Consider the following 23,435-nt stretch of genomic DNA (forward strand, 5'->3'; position numbering starts at 1 on the left):
GCGGCTACCCTCGGCCGGACATTCGAGGTTTCCTCGATGCTACCTCATCTCTTTCGCCAGGGAACAAACCATTCCTTGACCTTATTCAGTCCGCAATGTTGCAACTAGATGATCTTGCGTTGAAGATTCAGCGTGCATTTTGCACATTTCTCTTTACTTTATGGCCTCAGCCTAGTACTTTCAACCCTAATAAATAATCGCAGCATACCACGTACTGTACATGGATAAAATACATTGTCATTGTAGTGAATTTGGCCAAGTTAACTCAACCAAGCGCGTTGCATCACTCCGAATCCTTGTGAGTCGCCAGCCATCCACCCTGCCAAAAGTCATATTCAGCGAATTGCCAGAATAAAGAACAACAAACTCACGTTAAAGATACTGTTATGGTGCTGCCAGTCACATAGGTAGACAGGACGATTCTTGTCCTCTACGTGCTCAGCAACAGCAGCCGACACCAGAGAAATTTCTACGGGAGTAACTCTACGAGCAGCGGCACGGTGTTGTGGTATCTGGGTCACCTCTAGCCCTCCCTCAGCTCCGGCAAGCTCTGAGCCAGTAGCATCCACAAGCCTTCCAACGAACTCCCCTTTGATGTGAGCGAGGGTCTGGTCGAACGAAACCCCTGATTCTCCGCCTCCGTTGGATCTAATGATGCTCTCGATCAATTCGGGAGGAATGGGAATCAGCCCGCGAACTATGGATCCTGCCTCACGACGCACAGCACATGCTTTACAAGGAGAATGATCTGGCCTTGCAAAGACTGTAATGGTACCTACGAGCTGCGGACTCGAATGAGCATTCCCTTTATGGTGAAGCTGGAATGAGTAGGAGCGGTTGTATGCATGCTCCGGAAGTTTCACATACACACCAAATGTGCGGTAGTGAGGAATAACGGTATGATCACTTGGCACGGCAGGATCTTCCTTGTTTGGAACAGGTAAGTGCTTCCAAGCCTGCGAGGTCACCTGTTTCGCCTTGGTTTGCGGATCAAAATCATAGTAAGCTTGCACCCTTTTGCGCGCCGAGGCACGCTCTTGGGATGACACGGCCGCTTGATCGACCTTGATTCCCTCAAACTCGGGAAACGAGTAATCTGTTCAACGTAAACTTATGTCATCCAATAGATAAGATCACTACGTACACTTGGGGTAGCTTTGTTTGTGCAAAAATCGGGCCTGAGAAGAGGTCCAGTAGTCTCTTTGTCCTGTTCGGAATGGTTGGAGCGCCCCGTCTGGAAGGAGTTGTTCGTTGTAAACTTGCGCGTACGTGCCACGTGCCTAAAATACAACTATTGAGTATCTGTGCGAGAACATCGTCCAACCCATACCTGTGTCCAAGGGTATTGCTCCCCATCCTGTTCATATCCGCTCCCCATCCAATATTCGGTGTAGCACCACTCCCACAGAGCGACTTAAGGGGATTCAATAACAAGATAACACCCTTGAACAAAATCATACATAGTCTGTCCACATTCGAATGGTGAACTGAAAGAAAAAGAAACCACGTAAGTAATGCAGACGGGTAATTTGCACCTATTCACGTACGGAAAAAGATAGGATCAAAACCGGCCTATGTCAAGATGAGCGCCAAAATCATCGCAGAGGGTCAGAAGGAATTACTCACATAGTCTGGGTAAGCCTGCAAATTTGGTTAATATAGATCAACAAGCTTCATTCACACGCAAGCAACTAACCATTTGTCCATTCCCGCCCTAACTCATCGCTGGAGTAAGCATACTTTAAAGTTGGAACAAGTGTATTCCACCCACAAGTAATATATGAACAGTGTCGTGCACGCCTTCAAGCGACCCACGGTTGATGAAGTCTATATCTCGCTTCGATTCCGCGGTATGATTAGAGAAGTCATCCCAGCTTTCAGCATATTTGTCAATACATTCATGATACTGGCAGAAACTAAAACGTACGCTATCGCAGAATTTTCATCATCATTGAACGTGAAGAGTTGAGCGACTCTGCGTCTCAGATCGTTTGCCCCGGCTTTGAATGTCCTTACAAATGCAAAGTTAGCACCAGCCTCGCGCAACATTTCCCCATAGATTCTCACTTCTGCAACAAGTCTGTACGACTGCCTTCAGGGTCCGGGGTACTAGAAGCGTAGCGGTATGTCCTCTGCCACTTGGAGAAATACGCCACTTGTCCTGTCTACATACTAAATTTGAGCAAGTTCAGTGATCTGGAAAGGAAAAGGTAACATTACCGAGTCATCCTTCTCATCGCTAAAGTCGGATGGGACTCCACCGACATACGAGAAATATGAGAGTGGATTATGGACGATTTGTTTTTTACCACCAATAGCCATAATTTCGACTTTTTCTTCGTACAGAACAGGAGGAAGGCCATTCTCGGGTACATCCTTACCGGCCCAGTCCCAGTATCTGCGCGTAATATAGATGGCTGTAACAGTGTCAGGAATGATTTATCACGCACGGAAAACGCAGTTCCTTTGCAGCTTTGATCCATACTCCATTTTCATGCGGGTTATTAGCTTCAATGTCTTGGGCCAATTTTTCAGCAATGTTTCCGATCGATTGCTGGAATCCAATAGAACTGAATTGAATAGCGCGTCAGGCATGATCGTGTATTGAACATACCTCAATAAGCATAACATATGGGCGGTGCCAGGTGGGAAACACAACAGCACCATGGCTGAAGAAAGGTTTCAAATCAACAGAGAGAGAGGAGGTATATCAACTTACTTGCAATAACCTGTCACACAATATTGTCAGGCTATAGAGAACAACAGGGGAAACGATGGCCATACCTCCAAATCTGGAAGGAACGGGATTGGTATCTTTCTTGTCGTTGGCGCTATAGTCAGCTGAAATATCCTTGTTGCGGTCACCAGCCCATTCGACATAGGGCTTGCCGTGAATTGACGCAATTTCCATGAAGGTGGCTGCAGGCTCTTCTACAACTTGGGGAGCATCGGGACGCTGCTGGATCGCATTGAAAGCAAGGATGAATAATGCAAATTGGTAGGGATGGTCCTTCTCCAGCGTCTGGATAGGCAAGCGATCAAATATGCCTCCAGTGCCTTTGCGGCCGATCACGGGATAGTGGTATTCAACAGAGCTCATTGTTAGAGTAGGTCAGAGAGCGGTAACAAATCAGGTTTGACCAGCTGCATTTATATACATACGACAGGCGCGCAGACAAAGCCGCCTTGCGCGGAGCTGATCGGCGACTGTCATAGGTGATTAGCACAGTCAATGCGGAGACTTGCGTAGGCACTGGAAGACAGATGTCATGTGGTAATTGATAGAGAATGGAGTGGAACATACCGGTCGGACCTGCTGCGCAGCGCCCATAGGATCGAATTTGAATAGCATGTTCTGCATGTGGATTGGAACGATGATCTAATCTATATGGAGGACAATGAATGTCGCGGCTAATAGACCCTCCGACCCAAAAACTGACGTACTAATCACGCAATGGAATAGAGGAATGAAGGTCTCCGACTAGGGCAGTCTGCATACTGTAGATCAAAAGTGTGACACCTGCATCAAGACAATGATGTGATGGCCTTGATCTTGGGCATAACGTCAGAAGGGCATTAAATGCCGTGGCGGACGCTGTCCCTCAACAGCCCAGCTGCCATCATGCCGGCGATGTCTCATATACGTAAGTCTGTCCACATACCCCTAGTACTGGTTAGTGTGCAAATAAATGCAAGTTCGAAACACGCGATCATACTTGAACGAACTAATTTCGAAAGATAAAGAAAGTTCCTTTTCAACCAGCGATGCGGCCGATTTGAATAATAGCGATGCCATCGGTATTAAATGTTTGCCGGAAGGCAGATATGATTGAATATTGAACGCCGTCTGTCGACAGTAGAACATTGTTTGTAATGAAATAGCCAAAGTAACATAACAGGACCTTGAACAAAAACAATGATCGAGGGCAATGCTTGGTCGAATCAAACAGGAGTCGATGATAGCGGTCGACTCCCCTTCAGGGTTGAAAATGTGCTCATTATTCAAGAGACCGGGCGGCTCCGAGCTGTCGGTCCATCAGTGAACTGGCGAGGAACCAGCCAGGCCAGGCTTCAGGTGATAACTGTTCAGGAACGCAAGCACTGTGTACATGCAGATACCACCCTTGCTTGTGAGAACAAAGTCAAGTACCACACGCCTGAAGAGTATCGAACACGAACGATAATGTGACACTAGCCGGTGAAGCGAGGTTCCGCATATAGCTGCAAGAACCTCACCAGGATAATTCATCGGCCAAGTGAAGACATAGAAGATCGCACCGGCACATGAATGATACTCGGGTCCCGTGGAGATGTTGCAATAGTTGATCATACAAACGTACACGGCGCTTCGGGACCTATGGTGCTTGTAAGTCTCGAGTCGAAGAATGATGAATGATATTGATTGCGCTGCAGATGCTAACAACCAGTGGGCGTTCTCAGATACTACATGTGCATAGTGAGATTTTCGCCAGCTCATCGAGGAAAGAAAATGGTAGCTTACTGCAAGTGGGACGTTTTCCGGACCAACTATTTGCAAAACGGAACAGTCAATATTATAGTATGAAATGGATGATCTCTCCTATTAGTAGATTCGATATCATTAGATGAAGGAGTGGTGGTCGTTTCTTCTAATAGCCTGAGACTAAGATGATTCAATGGACGATTTGAACGGAAACGTCCGTAGGTTATGTCAGTTTTGCTCACGACTCGCCGACACGTGCAGGCTCTCTATAGGACACGCTGTCGACAAACAGGCGAATTATTAATATGAATCTACAAAATCAGCGGGTTCGCACCGTGTCACACATTGGAAGACGACAACACACCAGAGAAGTACACAATATCCTCGTGAGGTGAGAGAGGCGCTACGTCTTTCCAGCCAAGCCAGACTCTCAGACTGTTTCGAAAACGATCTGTGATGTTACATGTACGCTCGCGGCTCGCCTTCATTTTCGCTCGTTCGTCAGGCTGATAGAATCGACGTACAGCTTATGACTTTAATTCATGCTTCGTTCGCAAGAGATGAATGGGATCTATCTATTTACTTTCCGAGGCTTTGCTTTATTTGCTTCGTTTGTCATTCGTTCACAGATGCTTCGTGGCCACTATTACCCCAATTTCGCTCTTCTCTCGTGGCTTCCTTTTTCTGCACCCAACCTTCCCAACCTTTCCTCTTATCTTCGTCGACTTTTCACAAGTCCTGGCACTATTTTTTTCGTCTTGCACGTATGTTGACATACATACAGACGACTCGACTCATTTCGTAGTCATTTACACTCCTTAATCATCACGGTCACTTTACATCTACGTACGCGACACCTTCGAGCAAATAGCTGTGGGTGAGATTCCAATTCACCCTCTAAGTTATGTCATGTACTAGACTTGTGACGAGTCCTTGCTACGAGGCAAGCGGGCCGCATGGTGAGAACTACATAGTCACGAGTCTAGTCATGTACATCTGCTGGGTATTTATCTAGAAATGCTGCGTTGCGCGTATATACATTCAATATGACGATCGTATGCTGTCATTAACTATGCAATAATACCAATGCATCTCTGACAGTCAATTCTGTGCACATACATAGCGACTCGCCCTGAACGGTTGTGAGCATCTAATTGTAGGTACCCGAGCTCGACTTTACTGAAAAGTGGAAGATATACATTGACTCAAGAATGACGAGGCCCAGGACGCGACATGAGCCAAATTACAACAATGCAAAAGGCAGAGACAGCGTAAGGAAGAACCCAGTAACAGTTATAACCACAGCAGAATATGAGTCAAATGACAGAGAGAAGTGGTTACAAGGTAAGTAAGAACAACGGCAGCTAGAACTACAATTAGCAGGTAGTAAGCAAGGATTCAAGAAAGACGAATGAATAAGTACTACTAGGAAAGTAGTTGGGGTACACGAACAAAAATATGTAAAACTGCACAAGCAGCGAGTCCACCAAGCGGTATAGTCACAGAATTAAGCACTATGCTATAGGTAGAAACATCACAGGTACACGCGTGATGAAGAAACCAGCGAAGGCAACGAGCATCGAAGAAGGGGTGTAGGCAAATTAAGTACCGTGCTAATGTCGCAGGTAAACACGAAAACGAAGAGAACGAGCTTCGAAGGAGGGGTATAGTCACATAATTAAGCACTGTGCTATAGATGAGTATATAGCAGTCAAATGTGAGTCGAGGGAGCGTCGAAGGAGGGATATAGCACTGTGCTATAGATGACTTGAAGTATATCGCAGTTAAACGTCCGAGTCCTGCCAGGGCCAGTAAAATAAATGATGCGAGGGCTAGCCTCTAGTCCTAATAGCCGCTAAACCAGCGCATACGATATATAGTACAAGTTGTTCATAAGAACTGGTTAAGGAGACGTCCATCGAAAGAGAGATGTTAAACGGAGATACCTCACGCTGACCTTCAGAGTGACCGCTGGCCGCAAGCCGAAAACGTTATAAAATGACACACATGTTGGAAAAGTAATTGGTGGGGTTGTCTTGATCAACTAGTAGTGAGTCGGAAGGTTCGATATACTGCATTTCGAGTTGTGATGGGTCACCCCAATTGGGCTGTGATGTAGTATGTGATGACCCAGCGAAGGGCGACGGCTCCAAATCGAGCAGAGTGATGAAGTTATCCATATGGCAGCGCTTTGGTGTAGTAGGCTCGAGATTTGTGGTATGAATATTGGTACGAAGGAATCTCCGCCCCATGTTATATAGCAACTCATCGTCGTGACCACAAGCACCACAATTTGTTCATTTTGTGGACCGAATCGTCCAAATTTGGGACTTATTACCACATTTGTCTCCGACACGTAGCCACAAATTCTTAGCGCTTTAGCATTAGTACTAGGAGCATGTTTTTGATGGGAACAAAGCAAGGGGCGCTTTCCGACTCGGACTTCCAAGTGGTACTAGAGTGCTTGCCGAGATGCTGCAACATGCAAACTTTCAAGTTGTTAACGAGACAAGTGTCTGAAATTGAACAACTTGCCACGATTCCCGCTCTAATAGAAGGAATGACTGTCTGCCTTTTCCGTGGTTTGACTACGCAGCCTCAGGTAAACCTCCCGTGTACACGGCGACGTATAACATTGAAGCTTGAAGCTTGAAGGACGAGACACATCCACTTAACCAAAGATGTTGGCCCGCTTCATTTGGTGCGCGTTCTAGCTGAAGCTTCTGAAGGCGAAGGTGCGATATTAATAAACTATCGTTGAGATCCTGGGCTAATTACATAGAAGAGTCTTCCAAGAAGTGAACAACCTACGTCCTTATCGTCGATCAGTCAACTCCCAACAAAACAATGAACGAAAAGGTTTACGACGAGAAAGCAGAAAGACTCTTCCCAACTCCATCTCCTCCACCGACAGTACTTTGTCCACAGAGGTGGCCAGGATTCAACTTCAAATCATTGACCGCGGTGCCGCACGTATTGATCGACAACTACACTCGATATCACATCTTTAGGAATTACATCAAGTTTCACAAGTGAGTGATGGAAAAACTACACCATGCGATGGTTCACGGGATATCCTAGCCACGTTACTCATCCAGCGCTTGCGATATACGATATACGCGTTAGGAGGGAGCGGCCCCGTGATGGAAGGATTCTACAAGCGGGACATCAAAATTCAGAGAGATGCCTTTGTATCACCCCACCCAATCACATCGCAGAATTTTGTTGACCATCTCGGTGATGAAAAGTGAGCAAATACTTGCCCCACATACCCTGACCTTCATATTTTTAATATTCGGAATCGACAGCTACTATGAAGCATATACCACTTCCTTTGCTAAGGCCATCGAAGAGAAGGCCGCCTCTGCAACTTTGGATGAATTCATTTTTTCCGAGAAGTATAACTTCCAGCCTGGAAGAGACGCGAAAAGCCACCCGGAGGTGTTGTGCCGATTCGTAGATGCAGTCATGCATCCATTGATTCATTGTGGACATGGCGTCGAATTTGGTTTAAAAGGCACGCTTGCTGAGGGTAAGTCACACGTTGGTGCAAAGGAATAGAAGACATCACTTACATCAGGTGAACCAATGGGTTAGGGCTTTCGATGGCGGCAATACACGAGGTTCGTTATCCGGATTTCCTTCCGTCGTCTATGTTCGTCGCCCGGCCTAGCGATGACATCGGCGCTATGATGAACAATTTTGCGTCGTCGGTACTCGATGACCAGTCGTCTGCGATGCCTCTCAAGGCACCAAGTGGACAAGATACTCACTCTTTCTCAATCCTTGCTCGAGTTCTCAAGGACCCCAGCCTTGCGTCGAAAGGTCCATGACATTAAACTGGGCAATATCCTGATACACTTGTGGCTCACGGTTGCAGAATCCGCGATCACGTTCAGAAATGGACAGTGGATTCATCCAGACCAGGAGAGATCGAACGCAAGATGGAAGAGTGTATTGGGACCTCCTCGGTAATATATGCTCTCGGAGGATGGAGAAACGGTTTTCCCGCCGATTTCTTCCTGTGAGCGTCGATTGCAATCCAGAAATGTTCGATACTCACAAATCCTAGGATGCATATGGTCACTTCAAGTATCTTCCTCCCTTCACTCATCGTATACTTGTCTCCTCGAGCACAAGCCCTACTTCTTCGCGCATACCTCTTAAGTGTTGTTGCATGGTTCGTGGCACGCGGCCGCCCCCCCCTGAATTTCAAGTCCTTCTTTGAGTCGACGCCCACGATACCGAACCCCCCAAACAGCCTCGCTGTCCCATCAGTGAAGGTATTCCAACAGAGACATCTAACTCATTCCTTCCTCTCGTTCAATCATCTATGATGCATCCCAGTGAGCATCACCCCAAGATCCAACGAGCTTTCGCATACTTCTCCACCATTTACGGGATCCGGCCGAAAGGATATTTTGCCGAAACTGAACTAGATGGGGCAGAAGAACTTGACGGCTCGTTGTTCGTGCGAGCAGCGGTGTTGAATGCAGATTATATGGGATGGACTAGAGAAGGGGAAGAGGCGAGAAATTGGAGTTACGAAGGGTTCTATGTGTAAGTGGTGAGGGAGATCGGAGCACAGTGACTGTTGGTTTGAAACAAGGGTGGGGGTTAGCTCAAGATGAATCTAACTGATACTCCTTCAAGCTTCAGGTGTTATGATACGGCCAAGGTTCAGAACAGAAGAAGTCAGTGATGTATTACAACCCGCAGAATCGTGTCAGAGAAAACGAAAAGGGCATCTGGTAGTCAAGTATACAACAGCTAAAGCTAAAGTACAGAGTCTGTGCGGCACTGTAACGATTACAAATCATATTAGCGGTGCCGGTAGACATCCGTAGTGCGACACAAAATCGTCCCCATCAGAGCAACCACCAGTCCTTACAGAAATCAAGGATTAACTACAGCAGGAATGACTCCAGTGCTTGCCACAACTGCGTCGTCATGTGGTTGACTCCCAGCGGGTGGTGTATATCCTTGAGCGGGAGGCACTGATCCTCCGAAGTCGTACTTGGGAGGGCGATCATATATATTGTAGGCAGGAAGTATATCTTTCCCATCCCAATCTGGATCATCAGGCCCTCCAGTTCTGCGTCCAGCAGAATCAGTATCCGCAGCATTGACTCTGCGATCAGGGCGGACTCTGCGATCGGGGCGATAAGCCGATGGGAGAGGAGTAAGATGATGGTGCATCCGAGAGGGTTGATATGAAGAACTGAATGTATAGTCTTCTCCAGGAGCTTGAGAGTTGTCGTAAAAATTTGATGTCCTGATGGAGAAGAATTCTGTGAGAGGTCGGTTTCTCCTTCGCAAGACACATATCCTTGACAAAGATTAGTAAATATCTTCTATGCGCCTCACGTGAAATCCCCAGACGCACCTTGCTGCCACCAAGAGCATCAATGCAGAGACAGCAATGATAAAGTAGAGGTGTTGAAGAATGGACTATAGAAACAAATTTCGAAGATTCACATGATGGTCAGCTCGTCGGAAAGTGATAAGTTGATGATAACTGACCTTGTTACTCTGATTCTCGGTGGGGTCTTCGGTTGCTAAAAGTTCCGAGCGACCCATGAGCGCCATGGAAGCACTCAAGGGGATAAAAGTCATTTGGAGAGGCTGCTAGTCGACTTCACACTCGGTTGCGCAGCATTTTCCTACAATCACTAACTGCTGCATGTGCCATGTGAACGACGTTTATTTTGGCCGGTGACCGGTGACCAGAGTTAAGTCTAGTCCTAGTGTAGCAGCACACGCCACAGAAACCAAAGCTATCACAATATAATATGCCACGCACGTGAGTGCTCGTACCGGCAATGGGAAACTCAACGAAGTCTAATACTAATAGGCAGGAACAATAAATTGACTTGGATGAGCTCGTCGCTGCCGCTCATGTCGACCTCCAGGGCCAGCCCGGTCATTACAATGGCTGGCTCGCGTTTCTTCCCAAAATCCTCCACATCCTCTCACACTTTTACTACTCAGAAAGGTTCAGGGGATCCAACTCGGGCGTCTGTAGTTCACCTCTTGGCTAGGGCTCATTCTCTTCCATGTTCGGCAGCCTTTCAGGCATTCATGCAGCTCGTGCAGCCTACTGCGAGGTTTCAGTTAGCTCTTGATCTGCTACTGCCTCTCCTTACTTCATCCGCTGATGTCAGTTGAGTTCTGTTGACAGTAATCAAGGTTCTCGCCACTGACCTCTAACTATTCTGCTGCGATGTGGCAGCTCGCACAGCGCATCCCGGTTTCATTTATTCTTTATTCCATGTATGCTCCTTATCCGATTTCTCTCAATCCCTTCAAGTCTGTCTTGTACGCTACATTCGTTAAGGAGAGAGAACTCGCCATAGAAATTTCAACCGAGGGCGGGTTCAGCGAGAGGGAGCAATTGGTTTGGGTTCTCTGGAAGATCCTGAAGGGGGATGGTAACGATGTAAATTCGATATTGTCCTACCTTTTATTTCTCTCACAGTCGCCCAGATTGGTCCCTATTCTCCTAGTACCTTGACAAAATCACCCCTGCCTCCGGAGTTGAGAGCTTCATGTCTGTTTTTGGGTGAAGAAACTTTCTTGGAGAATGACCCGTAAGCAGCAACTTCACTCCTGTCGATCTTTCTATATCCGAATTCGTCAGTGATCATTCTGTTGCCAAATCCACGATCACGGCAGGAGAACCGAAGCAATTTGCCGAGCAAGGTGCTTCCAAGAATTTGCTACCATTACTCCCGCCGGCCACGGAGACCAAGATTACACGAGAAGCGGATCGAGAGAATGAACGCATCGTCCAAGCAATGAAACTTGTACTCGCAGCTCGTGATCGAGCACTCACACTCACAGAACAACGGGTAAGCATTGTGAATGAATAAATTTGATATTCGCTATGACGATTCATTGCGCAGACCTTGACGCCTTTAATACCCCGCCTGACCTCTCCCACGATGATAACTTCCGTGGACCTACCACCCATCGTCTCGTATAATCCTAACATAGCTTACCAGATTGTCATCGCTTTACTGATGGCACTTCCTAATAACCTTGCACAAGATATCTCTGTATATTTGGACGCCCTGACAATACTCCCCCCAACGCTCCCGTCATTTGACCTCCTTGGCCGTCTCCTTCGTGATACATCAACTATTCCAGATTATTCAACTGGTGGAAAAACTACGATAGCAGACATCGTACGCTCTGAAGTCCTGGGACGCTTTATTCATGAGGGCATCAAGTGGCTTGATAATGCTGAGAGAGACGAACACGAGGGACTTGTCAGTGATGACCGATTTGCGAAGGGAGTTCAAAATGTTGGTTTCACGTTATCTTCGAAGCACATCGCCTTACCTTTTTTGCAGCTCTGTCGTTTCTATTCCTCTTTGCTCAAGCTCTCGATCGTGGACGCCGCTTCCGATGCAGACTCAACTGAAATGTCGCACTTCACCTTGCGCCACTCACGCTTCGAAGAAGCAAACGCTCTGTATTGCATCCTTGCATCAGGTAGATTTGACCCTTTCTACACCGCTATGATATAGCAATTTTTGTCTTATTCTAAGCATGTTTTCATCTCGTTCAATGGTCGCACGTCATTACTTACCATATGCCTTTACAATTAGCTATATGTCCCGCACTCATATGATCCCGGTTTATGCCATGACTCATTTAGCTGTTTGCATAGTGTCATAATCCAGATGCAGGTATGTTTAGGGAAGATGAAATCCGACGGTTCAAAGCTCAACCTGATCTAATGATAAAGTGCGGCCTTAATATTCGATCAACGCGTACCGTAGCACAGCGTGGTTGATGCAATCTCGGTAAGAAGCCTCTGAAAAAAAATGAATATACTGTACCGTGTTCTCCACGAATTTTGTAATATTCTTTGTTGTTGCATTTGCTCTAAAATAATCTGATTCAGGAGCCTTGCTTATTTCTCTGCTCTTAAATCTAGCTGATCAAATTGGTACACCAAAAAATGTTATTTTGCGAGAGGTACATAGCGCAATGGTCAAGAGCCATATTATGTATGCAAGCGACACAACAGACAGGTAGATATCTATTACTTCGTGCAAATTGAGCAGTCTCCAAAGCTTAAATACTGCAATGTGCTCTTCATTTAACAGGCGTACACTTGAAATAAGGATGAAGCTTGTGTACTCAGTACTCGGGGTCAACCTGGTGATACCTGTCACAAGATCCAATGTTATATCCCATAATAGCTCGACTATCCAAGTTTAGTACTATGAGCCAGGTGCGCAAGCCTCCGTAAATCAGTCGAGCGCATCGTATGGTACCATGATGTTCTCAAATAGTACCTGGAACTGATCCAGAACTTCGGATATTATTTGCTATCCTGAGTACGTTGTGACACATAAGGATGTATTCAAGGATGAGAAAGTTAAAACCAGCGAACCAAGTGAGGGTCAGGTGAAAGAATTGCTTGCGATCGAGCCTGTATAAGTCCGAGCCCAGCATGAGTTGGCGTGGTTAAATGAAACAATAAAAATACCATGTCACTGGTCGATGTTCAGAGTTGCCAGGAATGTCCAAGGAGTTTTGGCAGCTTCCTAGCAAGTCGCTAACTTCTTTGTGCGGTTTGTTCTTACTTCACGAAGTTCCATGCATGTGTTTGGTGTTGGTTTGTGCCTGGAACCTCTTGCCAACCACAAGCCGAGCGTCCATGTCACTTCGCCCCTTGCCTTTATAGTTGGGAATTTCCAACAACAGCTCTCTTCACGACATTGCCCAGTACACACTTGTAATTGGGACGTATTGTACAATTAATTTACCGTGTTTCCTGAGGGTGAGCGACCAACTTCGTTCCAGACACCTGTCCCAATTTCATCCTTTCCAGTCCTCCAATAATACCTTCAAGTCCGTTCGGGAGGACTTCATACTTGTTCGGCTACATCATTTGTGAGTCATAAATCCAGAACAATACTCGCAGAACAAACCTTTATAGTACCATCCGAAAGCCATTTTTCGACCATAGCCCAGGAGCTGCTGTACAGCTCCTCATTTTGAGCGGCATCTGTGCCTGCGAAAGTCTGAATCACCCTGCGCCCCTTGCGTTCATTTTCCTCGACTGATGCAGGAAGAGTTAAGACGAGGGTGCCATTTTCTGCAAGTAATTCCCATGCTACAGACTGTGTTTCTGGCAACGAGATGGCGTCATAAACAAGTTTGATAGGGTCGTCAGTAACGTCGCTGATAGCCGCCAGCAACTGTTTTCCAGAAAGCTTGCGATCAAAGAAATGAGTTGCGCCATAGCCCTTGACAAGCTCTTCATTGCTCGGAGAGGCTGTAGTGATGATGGGATAAAATCCCGACAGACGAGCGAGTTGGATAGCTGCAATATTGTCAGGATGCAGTTGAAGAAGTAAGTCTCACTCCGCTTACTGTATGCACCCACGGAGGAAGAACCGCCAAGGATGACAATTGGTTTCTTTGATTCGTGACTACCGGCGCCTTCCTCCCAGGGAGGTGTTATCCTAGCTCCGAATTGATCTCCATACAAGCCCACAACAGCAGTATCTAATCCCATAGGAAGAGTAGCTGCGCTATCGAAGGACTCGCTTGCAGGAATCTGGAATGAGATGTAGGTGACGATGTAGTCAACGAACATTCACATAACTTACCTTTGCTGTAAAGCTTGCATCGGTCAAGGTATACTGCTGAAATGCAGCAAAGTCACTCGTGAACTTGCCACGTGCTAATCTGTAAACCAAGGTTAAGCCTATACAGATAGCGGAAAAGGACTGTCTAACACTCTATCGCCTTTGCCGAAATTCTCGACACCTTCCCCTACTTCTTCGACAATGCCAGCAACATCCGATCCCAGAACAGCAGGGTATTGAGTCACGAATATACCTGCGTCCTTGATCTTGTAGTCAACTGGATTCAGCGCTGCAGATTGAATTTTGACCAGGAGCTGTCCGGCCCCAGGACTGGGGATGCTGCGAGAGCCGAGCTCAAAGCTGCCCTGCTTTTTGAGAAGAACAAGAGCTTTCTGTTGCGAAGACATGTGAAGGAGATGTAGATGGTAGAATGATTGGAGGCCTTCCAGCCTTGCTACATATTTAATACATTGAAACTTTTTGATGAGCAAGAAAGCATCATGGATTATTCATGATGATGGGCGTTACTTAGTAAGGAGCGTCAGCAACAAAGTTTATGTGACACATGCATACGGCACAAATTATTGGAAAGAATAGCACGCACCTTGAAGTAGTCCATGGTGCAACAGCTGCTATAGAACTAATAAGCTATAGACCCCGCTACCTGTCGGTAATTTCATACAAACTACGTGTGCAATATTACATCGTGTTATCCCGCTGCACTGCCACTTATTATCTACTCCCCTTTGTCTTAACGAATCAATTAATCACTACGCATCGACTTGCTCAGAATCCTATACAAACGCGTAGCGTACAGCTACTCTATGTACCACCGACGTTTTAAGGTTTCAGCCACTCTTTCGGCTCCTTCCGAGTCGAGCTCTAAGTCCAACATGTCTTCCTTCCTTGCCCTTTTGCCTAGTTGGACTCCTGCTATATCGCATCTGCCGCACCATGCAAATTGTCTATAGAACTACGGGTCCTGATATCACTATCCTCAACACTCTCAGAGTGCAACTCATCGCTGATACGAGAACATGCTGCGCGAGAATCGGCCGCATACAAAATGCATTTACCCCTCGATACGTGGTCGATAATCCTAACCAACAACTGATCCTTCGTACCCATAAAATACAAACCGTGCCAAGACGCTATAGCTTCCAAAGAACTTGGACATATGCTCTGCCTTGGAAAACAATGACTGAAATGATTTAGGCACACTCTCATATGCGCCTCGGCTACGAAAAATATTCAGAATACTGATAGGGGATGTGCTTCTTGTTTCATGTTCACCTATTCTCGACATCGAAGATTGCACCGATTGGGGCACATATGCTGGAAAGACGACGACCATACGTGGACTCGGTGTCGATCATACCGTTGAAGTTTGGTGATCAACAAAATCGACTCGGAAATACGTCAAAGTGGGGGCAGCATCTGGCTTCAGGAATCCGAGTGGGTGTAGAGACAACTGACTCCTGAAGACCGAGATTGAACCTCATGATAATGATTTGGTCTTACATCTCACAGGAGGAATGAGAGTAAATGGCCCATCAGCCTTCGTCAAAAACTCGTCTTATGAGGAAATGTCAGTAATGATCGTACGGTCGGGAGGGACAAATGCTACGTACGTGCCCCAGGCATCTTCAGAATCAACGCCCTCCAACCGGTTCCAACGTGGACCACTGAGCAGCAAGACATACAAGTGAAAGTACCCTGCTCGTAGCATTAACAAATGGTGAATGTCGCATGACAAAAATACCGCAAGATGCACAACGCCAGCAGCCAGCGAGTTTATAAAGTTTACAACAGGCTTCCATTGCATTTTGGTACGCATCAAAACATTATGAACAGCAAATACCGAGACGAGTGAAAGTGGGGGTAGTATCGGATTATACATAGATCGTGGACGTGGAACAAACAAAAGGAAGGTGGTGCAGAGACAAACCGACGAATGAAGCTGAGTAGGTCCAAAATTGACGAGACTGGCAGCACGAAAGCTCATGATGATGGTTTGGTCTTGAATCTCAGGAGAGGGGCAAGACCGGATGGCGCACAAGCCTTCTTCAAGAACTCGTGCTGCACAGCAACGTAAGGAATGAGACGTGGGAGGGTCGACCTTACGTACCTGTAGGAGCTCGCTTGAATTGGCGCGACTTTTGACATCGACACATAAGCACACGCTCAGGAAGCTCTTCAACTCCTTGCTGAGGGCTTCGGGCTTTTTGAGCGTCGGCGTCCCGTTCGTGGCAATCAGGTACAGTGCCTTTAACGGCTCCTCATCAAGATAAGGAGGTTCGTTCTCAATCATCTCGATCGCCATGATGCCGAGTGACCAGATGTCGACTTTGGCACCGTATTCCTTCTGCTTCACGACCTCCGGTGCCATCCAGTATGGAGTACCAACCATTGTCGCACGCTTGGACTTCTGATCAGTGAGTTTAGCACAGAAACCGAAGTCGGCTGTGTATCACATCAGAAACCAGTGCAGGATTGCATAAAAAGATGCGTACTAATTTTAACGCGGCCCTGCGCATCGAGGAGGACATTATCGGATTTGATATCACGGTGAATGATAGATTGGCTGTGTAAATGACACAGGCCCTTGCATGTCTAGCGGTGCGTGAGTATCACCCATGAATCATGATAAATCAAAAAGGTACACACTTCCAAACTTATGCTCGAAATTTGATCTTCTTCCAGCGTATTGTTCTCTATGATATCTGTAAGGGCACCGCCCTCCATGTATTCCATGACGACCCAGAGTTCATTGTTCTTCACGAGGTACGACTCGAGGAAGTTGACTATGTTGGGGTGCTGTGATTCCTTCATGACGAGGATTTCGTTCACAATCAGTTCCTTGCGTGGTTGGTGTGAGAGGTCCATTTCTTTGATAGCAACCTTCTTGCCCGTGGCAAGCGTTTTTGCGACATACACATGTCCAGATGCGCTGTGGATAGCTTATCAATATTTGCCAGCGGCCAATGCAATGAAAGCCTCACCCCTGTCCGACTTTCTTAATCTTACTATACAAGGTCTTCGGATCATCGTCAGACACGACACTCCGGAGTTTCTCCATGATCTGCGCTTCGGTCATCGCACTAATCCGCTTCTCTTTCTCTTTTTCCTTGGTTTTCTTCTGCAGAGCCTCTGCAGCGGCTGCAACACCTGGATCTTCGCCCTCGGGTGCAGTGATAGTAACATCAGGTGTCGGCGGTTCCTTCTTCTTCATCGTCTGCAGGGGTTTTACAGGTGGAGGACCAGCAACAGCTGCGGCAGCGCCTGCCACAGGCTCAGTCGCAGGTTCCGAAGTAGCCGGGGAGGATTTAGAAGGTACCAAGGGAGGTCGCTCGACGGCAGCCGCAGCCTGTTGCTCCTTCATTTGCTGGCGTTCACGTTCACGCTCTTCGCGCCGCTGACGGTCCCTTTCCCTTTCCCGCAATTCCCTATCCTTCCGCTCCCGTTCTTGTTGTCCAATAGTATCCATACTCTCCTTTCGCTTCGGGCCCTGGTCCAGCGAAGGTTTCCCGGCCACTTGATCACGAGCTTGCGCTCGCGCACGAAGGTCTGCGGTCGAGGGTGTATGATCTGGTACAGGGGGTTTGGGAGCGGCAGGTGCAGGTCGTGTGGCTGCCAACAATGGTCGTGGAGGGGCAGGTCGGGAAGGCTGCAAGGAGGTTGAAGCTTGCAATATCTGAGGCAGTGGGGGTCGCGGAGGTGCGGAGGGAGAGGCGGTGGAAATAGTGTTGGCGTGCTGAGCATGTGAGCCATTGACGAGCTCAGCAACGCGCGCAGCGGCGAGGGCAGTTGTAGAGAGCCCGTTTGTCCCCGTTTCTGCTGGAGCGGAGTCCTGTCGCTTGCGGGCTGTGTCGAGTGGGGATGTGATCTTTGGAAGATTAGATCCGCCGAGACCTGTGCCGCCGAATCGAGCTGGCGCATCTACACCATATGGCGAAAGGGTGTTGCTTGTTATGGTAGAGCTGGCAAGGGTGGAAGCTGCAGATGTCCCGGAGACGGACCGTGATATCGAGTTCATACCCATCTCTTCCAACTCACGCTTCTGGTGATCGGTGTAAAATTCGAGGACGTCTAGGACGGCTTGAGGGTCTTTAGCGTAATCTTCACGAGTAATTGCAGACTTTGTAAGAAGCTTGCTCCATTGCTCGGGCATGCCCTGGAACATAGACGTGAGCCGAGACAAATATTTGGGTTTGGTATCCACGCACAGTGAAAGCACCTGATACAGGGTCAAATCCGACGTGGACCTTGTGCACAAAGTTGGTCGGGTTGCTGAAGCCCATCAATGGACTGCGAGAATATACATCATCTTGCCATCCGTAAAGTTCTTCGTCGTTTTTGAGGGCGAGATGATATCGTTTGTCCTTGGTCTCAAGGAGTAGACAATAAGGCTTGAGATCGACACGTTCGATATTCGTGATATCCTTGAGAGGGATAACGCTTTGCTGTGGTGACGTCTACGAGATGATCCGTCAGTATGTATGGCCTACCCAGTAGGATATGAAGAAGAAAACCAATGGAGATATCGTGTATCTAGCTATAGTAGTGCCTCGTTCCTCGAAGCATAAAGCAATCAGCCAATTTGCCGTGGGCTTACCTCGGTTTTGTGTATGGAGAGCGTTTGTTCCTTCAATACGAGCCATTTTCGGAGAAAGATGAAACTTGCAAACCCCTCTTCCTTCATGCTAACCATCCCAGTTCTTACGACATGGGTGTTGAACGCTGCCTGGGAGTTGCGATTGGGCGATCCGCCTATCCCAGTGTAATCAGTCGAGTATGACGAGCCAGAAGAAAAGGATGTGTTGTAGCCTGAACTTTGGAGAGCACTATGGGGGAATATGGGACCTTCCGTTCCTCTTCGGACAGGTGCTTGGGGTGCAGGTCGAGAAGGCGTCAGATTCGTTGCTGTTACTTGATTGAAGGCCATGGTGGGTGTGAAGAGTGATGGAGTGAGACAAGGAATGGAGTGGGGGTTCCTCGCTGGCGAGAACGGCAAGATTGAGAGCTTTGTGGCCGTTGGTAATGATGGCGGGACTATACACAACGTCGAGCAAGAGTTGGTCTTCTTCTGATTGAACGGAGGCTTTCGAATTCAAGTTGATACCCCCCAAAACGGACAACAACAACTGTCCGGATCTGTCCGCCAAGGGGGATATATCATCACCACGGTAACACCTGGTAGCACTGGTCCTTGAAAAGGTACTAACTACGGTCCTTACATGATTTTGGTTCTAAGATTCACATCACATCTACAATCCTGTTTTCAAGCTCTGAGGCAGTTCGATATCTATTAAGAGACCGCCTATAATTGACTTTCGAGCGGAAGGTGTTCAAATAAGATCCACTCGACGTGACCAGCTACTTGTTCTTTGTCATCCTGTAGGATTGTCAGTAAATGAAAATTGTCTAGTCTGAAACTCACTTGTAAGTAAAGCGCTTTTTGGTGTGCGCGAATTCACCGAGCTTATGGCCAACCATATCCTGCGTGATCATCACAGGAGCATAGTCTTTACCATTGTGCACCATGAAACGAATACTGAAAGATCTAAATTAGAATAAGCACAGACGAAGCTTGAGAGTCTCACCCAACAAAATTTGGGAGGATAGTGCATCCACGAGCCTGCGTTCTTATAGCAACATTGTTGATTAGTGCCTCCTTCAGGTTTGGAAAGGCTACGAAATATGGGCCTGGACAATATCACGCGTGAATGTGAGATCGACCGCACAGTGAATACAAGACAAACCTTTCCAAGCAGACCGCCCAGACCGTAGAATGAGCGAAGGCTGCATGACCAGCGGAACAGAAGAATTCAAAATCAAAACAGTCTGCTTATGTAATGCTTTTGCAATAATTGAACATGTAGTCTACTACTTGCTCAGTCCACCGCATGCTCTCATCTGCCCTACACAATCATATGGATCTTGCGCACCATCTTCAATCGTTTGAACATTGTTTGATTACATTATGAAATACACTTCGTTCTCTTTGTGTGCCAACCGAGTGAGTCCAGGAGTAGCAATCACTCTGAGACGCACACGTCCCCTTCAACCTTACTGGGCCACTTTCGCTGAAGATCGTTCATGACATCATCCACTTCTTTTGCACACAGGCAGATTCTTCCGCTAAACCTGGTTGGTAACATCTGGCTCCATTCCCAACGCTTGTTGCAATCATACCAGCGTCTATCGTGTCGAACATTGGAAATGTCCGCAGCATGATCTGGACTCTCAGCCGAACTCCATCCAGAGTCTCCGTATCCTTACTCTCCATCCTCCCCTCCCATTCATTTCGTCCACCACTCAGCCCATCCTCGAACCTCATCATTTTGCTCCATCGCACTACCATGACTGGTAACTCAGAAAGCCGATATATCAGACTTGAAGGCCAGTCCTCCATATTACCGTCGTATTTGTTTCATGATTCTCAACACTCTGACTACAGTCATCAACGGAAAGAATCTTCGAGTCGCTTCCGGGCGCATTCCCGCTGGTATCTACATATTCATCAATGTCGACTCGAAGAGACGCTGGAAATCAACTATCAGTGTCTTATCACCTGATGAATCTGTAGCATGGGGCAATACTGTAACTCTGTAATATCCATGGAGACTTTCTGACGCTATGCGAGAACTGACCTTGGGTTTATAGATCATCACATGCCTCACCTACGTTGTCATCGGAGACCAGGGCGTCCTTTGAGCTTGGTCGAATGCTAAGCGGTGGAGAAGTCATCGGGAAACTTGAAATGTCGTGGGATGAGCTACTCGATCATGGAGATGAGCCATTCGGTGAGTAACTGACTTCTCATCCATGCATATACTAATATCTCGTAGATCTATCCTTCCCACCCGTCTGCAGTGTCCACCCTTCCCTCACGTTGAAGGCCGCTGTTGTACAGGCTTGCGACGATCACGACTGCATTCTGTTTGATGTGAGTGCACTAGTTTCTGTCCTGTTAGCTTTTGCTGACAGAATGCCAACTGTAGTCCCTCGTAGACTGCAATATTGCTCGAGACACAGATGCGGGCCACGCACAAATTTCCGCATATGTGACAAGCGAGAATGTCTCTCACCTGAGTCACTGACGTTGCGCCCACCTGGGCATCCACATCGTGACACCACGCTTAACAACCTTGCCCTCGCGCTCGACACAAGATACGACAAATTGGATATCGACGAGGACCTGAACGAGGTCATTGATTGGTATCGCGAATCCCTTCGGCTAATGCGGCCTGACGATCTAGAGCGCCACGTAACTCTACACAATTTGAGCTCCGCGCTCTGCTCTCATTTCACACAAACTGAGGAGAATGAAGACATCGAGGAGGCTATCACTCTTGGCCATAAATCATTGGCAACTCTGTCTTCACTGCACCCGCACAGGGAGGCTCATTTGTCTCGTTATGAGATTCTACACGACCCTGCTGATTTGTCGCTTGCTATGGAGAACTTCAGACTTGCATCAAGACATCCTACTCAAGGATTTCCTCGGCGTATCATAGAGGCTGTTGACTGGGCTCGCGAAGCAGAGATCCATCAACATGAATCTGCCCTAGAAGCATACCAAACGTGCTTTGAGCTTTTTGACAGCCACGTGATGACGCGATGGTCGATCATCTCACGGCGCGAGGCTGCAACCGCTTTTAGTGATGCACGATCACTTCCTGTAGATGCAGCCTCATGTGCTATACGTCGTGACGATCTACAACGGGCAGTCGAGCTCATGGAGCAAGGCCGTGGCCAGCAGTGGTCGCTGGCATCGCGACTTAGGACACCACTCGAAGACCTCGGGTCTATCAGTCCCGAAGTAGCTCGCAAGTTCTTGCAGCTTAGCAAATACCTGTCTGATACTCAGGGTTCCGCGGCCAATACCGACAAAGCTGCTACTGATCGGGCAGCAACAGAGTACAGGAGACTTACAAGACAATGGGAGACTGTGGCAGCTGAGATACGTGATCTTCCGGACTTCTCACGGTTCCTGCTCCCACCTTTGTACGGAGACCTGCAAGCGGCGGCACGCCAGGGCCCGGTCATCATCCTGGTTGCCAGTCAATACTCGTGCAGCGTCGTCATCGTCCCGACGTCGGGAGATCCCCATCATGTTCCCTTGCCGTCTGTCGCTCTTGCAGATCTGACCAATCTCAAAGATGGCTTCGCCAGGGCGATACGACACGCATCTATCATGGACCCAAAATTGCCCCGGAACGATTTAATAGTCCTCTTGCGAACAGTATGGAACGAAATAATGCTACTGATCGTCAACGTCCTCCAGCATGATCTGAAACTAAAATTCCACTCTCGAATCTGGCTGTGTCCGACTGCAGCTTTCACGTCTATTCCTCTTCAAGCAGCTCACCCGTTTCGAAGGAATGCAGATCGCTCTAAGGAGCCATGTCTGGAGGATCTCTACATCTGCTCTTACACGCCGACACTTTCGGCTCTGGTCAGGTCTAGACAAATGATGAAAAAGCGCGTCACTCCATCCTTCGCAACAATCGGACAAGGGCAGTCGGGTGCAGGGAAAGGCAAGGCGCTGTTGGCCGTCGACAGCGAGCTCGAGCTTGTCCATAAGCTCGTCCCTGCGACTACCAACCGCATCACTATTTCTGGCGACGCAGCCACACGAGCAGGTGCACTTACAGCTTTGCAAGAAAACACGTGGGTGCACCTTGCTTGTCATGGCAAGCAGGACCCTACGCAGCCTTATAATTCGCATTTCGTCATGAAAGATGAACACTTAACGCTGCTCGATATTATGGAGAGAGATATTCCTCAGACCGAGTTCGCATTCTTATCCGCTTGTCATACCGCCGTCGGCGATGAGGACACGCCAGACGAAGTGATTCACCTCGCAGCTGGTCTACAGTTTTCGGGGTTCAAGAGCGTCATTGGTACGCTGTGGCAGGTCGACGATGCTGTCGCAAAACACGTTGTTGAAGCTTTCTACACGTATATGTTTACCGATTTGAATGATGATGGTATCATGGACTGTACGAAGGCGGCCTGGGCACTCAACTGTGCTACGCACGCGGTGAAGACGAAAGTGCCGCTCGAGCAGAGGATGGTTTTTGTTCATATTGGTGTGTAGTTCTACCTTGTACAAGCTGTTGATATTTCATCCTGTTGGTGTACTTGGTCCCTTGCTTTGCATCCCCTCTTGTGCTATCGTGTATTCTTAGAAGCGTTTTTTGTAGTTTCATTCATTGCTATAGTATTTGAAGGCCTTTAACATATATGTGAGCGCTGATTAAAGTCCTTGACGCTTACTACTCGCTTCAAGCTCAACTTTCTCAGTCTTCGAAAGCTCAAATCCGCTGCGTTCATCCTTTGATGCAGTGAAATGC

The 23,435-nt window shown here is 47.6% G+C and overlaps 8 protein-coding genes across 8 annotated transcripts; 3 read left to right on the forward strand and 5 right to left on the reverse strand.

The window, feature by feature from the left end:
* Positions 1–283: 283 nt before the first annotated feature.
* HD556DRAFT_1443653 (common central domain of tyrosinase-domain-containing protein) lies at positions 284–3,100 on the reverse strand (the record flags this gene model as incomplete). Its single annotated transcript, XM_041306646.1, has 16 exons — positions 284–319; positions 372–1,096; positions 1,145–1,280; positions 1,331–1,413; positions 1,461–1,487; positions 1,548–1,572; positions 1,627–1,641; positions 1,697–1,714; positions 1,772–1,874; positions 1,928–2,011; positions 2,068–2,165; positions 2,221–2,398; positions 2,451–2,554; positions 2,615–2,669; positions 2,720–2,729; positions 2,785–3,100. The coding sequence occupies 16 exons, from the start codon at positions 3,098–3,100 to the stop codon at positions 284–286; spliced, it is 2,013 nt and encodes a 670-aa protein (XP_041159965.1).
* A 4,209-nt stretch (positions 3,101–7,309) lies between these two features.
* HD556DRAFT_1479300 (uncharacterized protein) lies at positions 7,310–9,334 on the forward strand (the record flags this gene model as incomplete). Its single annotated transcript, XM_041308582.1, has 7 exons — positions 7,310–7,494; positions 7,596–7,709; positions 7,771–7,994; positions 8,060–8,279; positions 8,343–8,486; positions 8,535–8,730; positions 8,760–9,334. 7 exons carry the CDS (start codon positions 7,310–7,312, stop codon positions 9,024–9,026), a joined length of 1,350 nt encoding a protein of 449 aa, XP_041159966.1. The 3' UTR covers positions 9,027–9,334.
* Positions 9,335–9,358: 24 nt separating this feature from the next.
* On the reverse strand, positions 9,359–10,051 carry HD556DRAFT_1443655 (uncharacterized protein; the record flags this gene model as incomplete). The annotated part of the gene is made up of 3 exons (XM_041306647.1): positions 9,359–9,791; positions 9,849–9,913; positions 9,986–10,051. The coding sequence occupies 3 exons, from the start codon at positions 10,049–10,051 to the stop codon at positions 9,359–9,361; spliced, it is 564 nt and encodes a 187-aa protein (XP_041159967.1).
* A 239-nt stretch (positions 10,052–10,290) lies between these two features.
* HD556DRAFT_1374602 (uncharacterized protein) lies at positions 10,291–12,204 on the forward strand. Its single transcript, XM_041303058.1, has 6 exons — positions 10,291–10,621; positions 10,695–10,901; positions 10,949–11,052; positions 11,103–11,313; positions 11,368–11,769; positions 11,818–12,204. Exons 1-6 carry the CDS (start codon positions 10,340–10,342, stop codon positions 11,992–11,994), a joined length of 1,383 nt encoding a protein of 460 aa, XP_041159968.1. The 5' UTR covers positions 10,291–10,339; the 3' UTR covers positions 11,995–12,204.
* Positions 12,205–13,182: 978 nt separating this feature from the next.
* On the reverse strand, positions 13,183–14,603 carry HD556DRAFT_1292587 (chaperonin 10-like protein). Its single transcript, XM_041299396.1, has 5 exons — positions 14,224–14,603; positions 14,095–14,173; positions 13,856–14,042; positions 13,411–13,805; positions 13,183–13,361 (listed from the first exon to the last, which is right to left on the reverse strand). The coding sequence occupies exons 1-5, from the start codon at positions 14,478–14,480 to the stop codon at positions 13,242–13,244; spliced, it is 1,038 nt and encodes a 345-aa protein (XP_041159969.1). The 5' UTR covers positions 14,481–14,603; the 3' UTR covers positions 13,183–13,241.
* Positions 14,604–16,074: 1,471 nt separating this feature from the next.
* Positions 16,075–19,018, reverse strand: HD556DRAFT_1308669 (Pkinase-domain-containing protein; the record flags this gene model as incomplete). The annotated part of the gene is made up of 7 exons (XM_041300169.1): positions 16,075–16,152; positions 16,202–16,536; positions 16,587–16,686; positions 16,741–17,023; positions 17,076–18,247; positions 18,300–18,548; positions 18,689–19,018. 7 exons carry the CDS (start codon positions 19,016–19,018, stop codon positions 16,075–16,077), a joined length of 2,547 nt encoding a protein of 848 aa, XP_041159970.1.
* A 427-nt stretch (positions 19,019–19,445) lies between these two features.
* HD556DRAFT_1374615 (uncharacterized protein) lies at positions 19,446–19,913 on the reverse strand. Its single transcript, XM_041303059.1, has 4 exons — positions 19,836–19,913; positions 19,677–19,779; positions 19,514–19,627; positions 19,446–19,468 (listed from the first exon to the last, which is right to left on the reverse strand). The coding sequence occupies exons 1-4, from the start codon at positions 19,879–19,881 to the stop codon at positions 19,450–19,452; spliced, it is 282 nt and encodes a 93-aa protein (XP_041159971.1). The 5' UTR covers positions 19,882–19,913; the 3' UTR covers positions 19,446–19,449.
* A 595-nt stretch (positions 19,914–20,508) lies between these two features.
* HD556DRAFT_1308671 (CHAT domain-containing protein) lies at positions 20,509–23,179 on the forward strand (the record flags this gene model as incomplete). The annotated part of the gene is made up of 4 exons (XM_041300170.1): positions 20,509–20,684; positions 20,740–20,879; positions 20,925–21,022; positions 21,149–23,179. The coding sequence occupies 4 exons, from the start codon at positions 20,509–20,511 to the stop codon at positions 23,177–23,179; spliced, it is 2,445 nt and encodes an 814-aa protein (XP_041159972.1).
* Positions 23,180–23,435: the final 256 nt, after the last annotated feature.

This window comes from Suillus plorans (genome assembly GCF_016647745.1).
Source record: "Suillus plorans strain S12 chromosome Unknown HD556scaffold_30, whole genome shotgun sequence".
Classification (NCBI taxonomy): domain Eukaryota; kingdom Fungi; phylum Basidiomycota; class Agaricomycetes; order Boletales; family Suillaceae; genus Suillus; species Suillus plorans.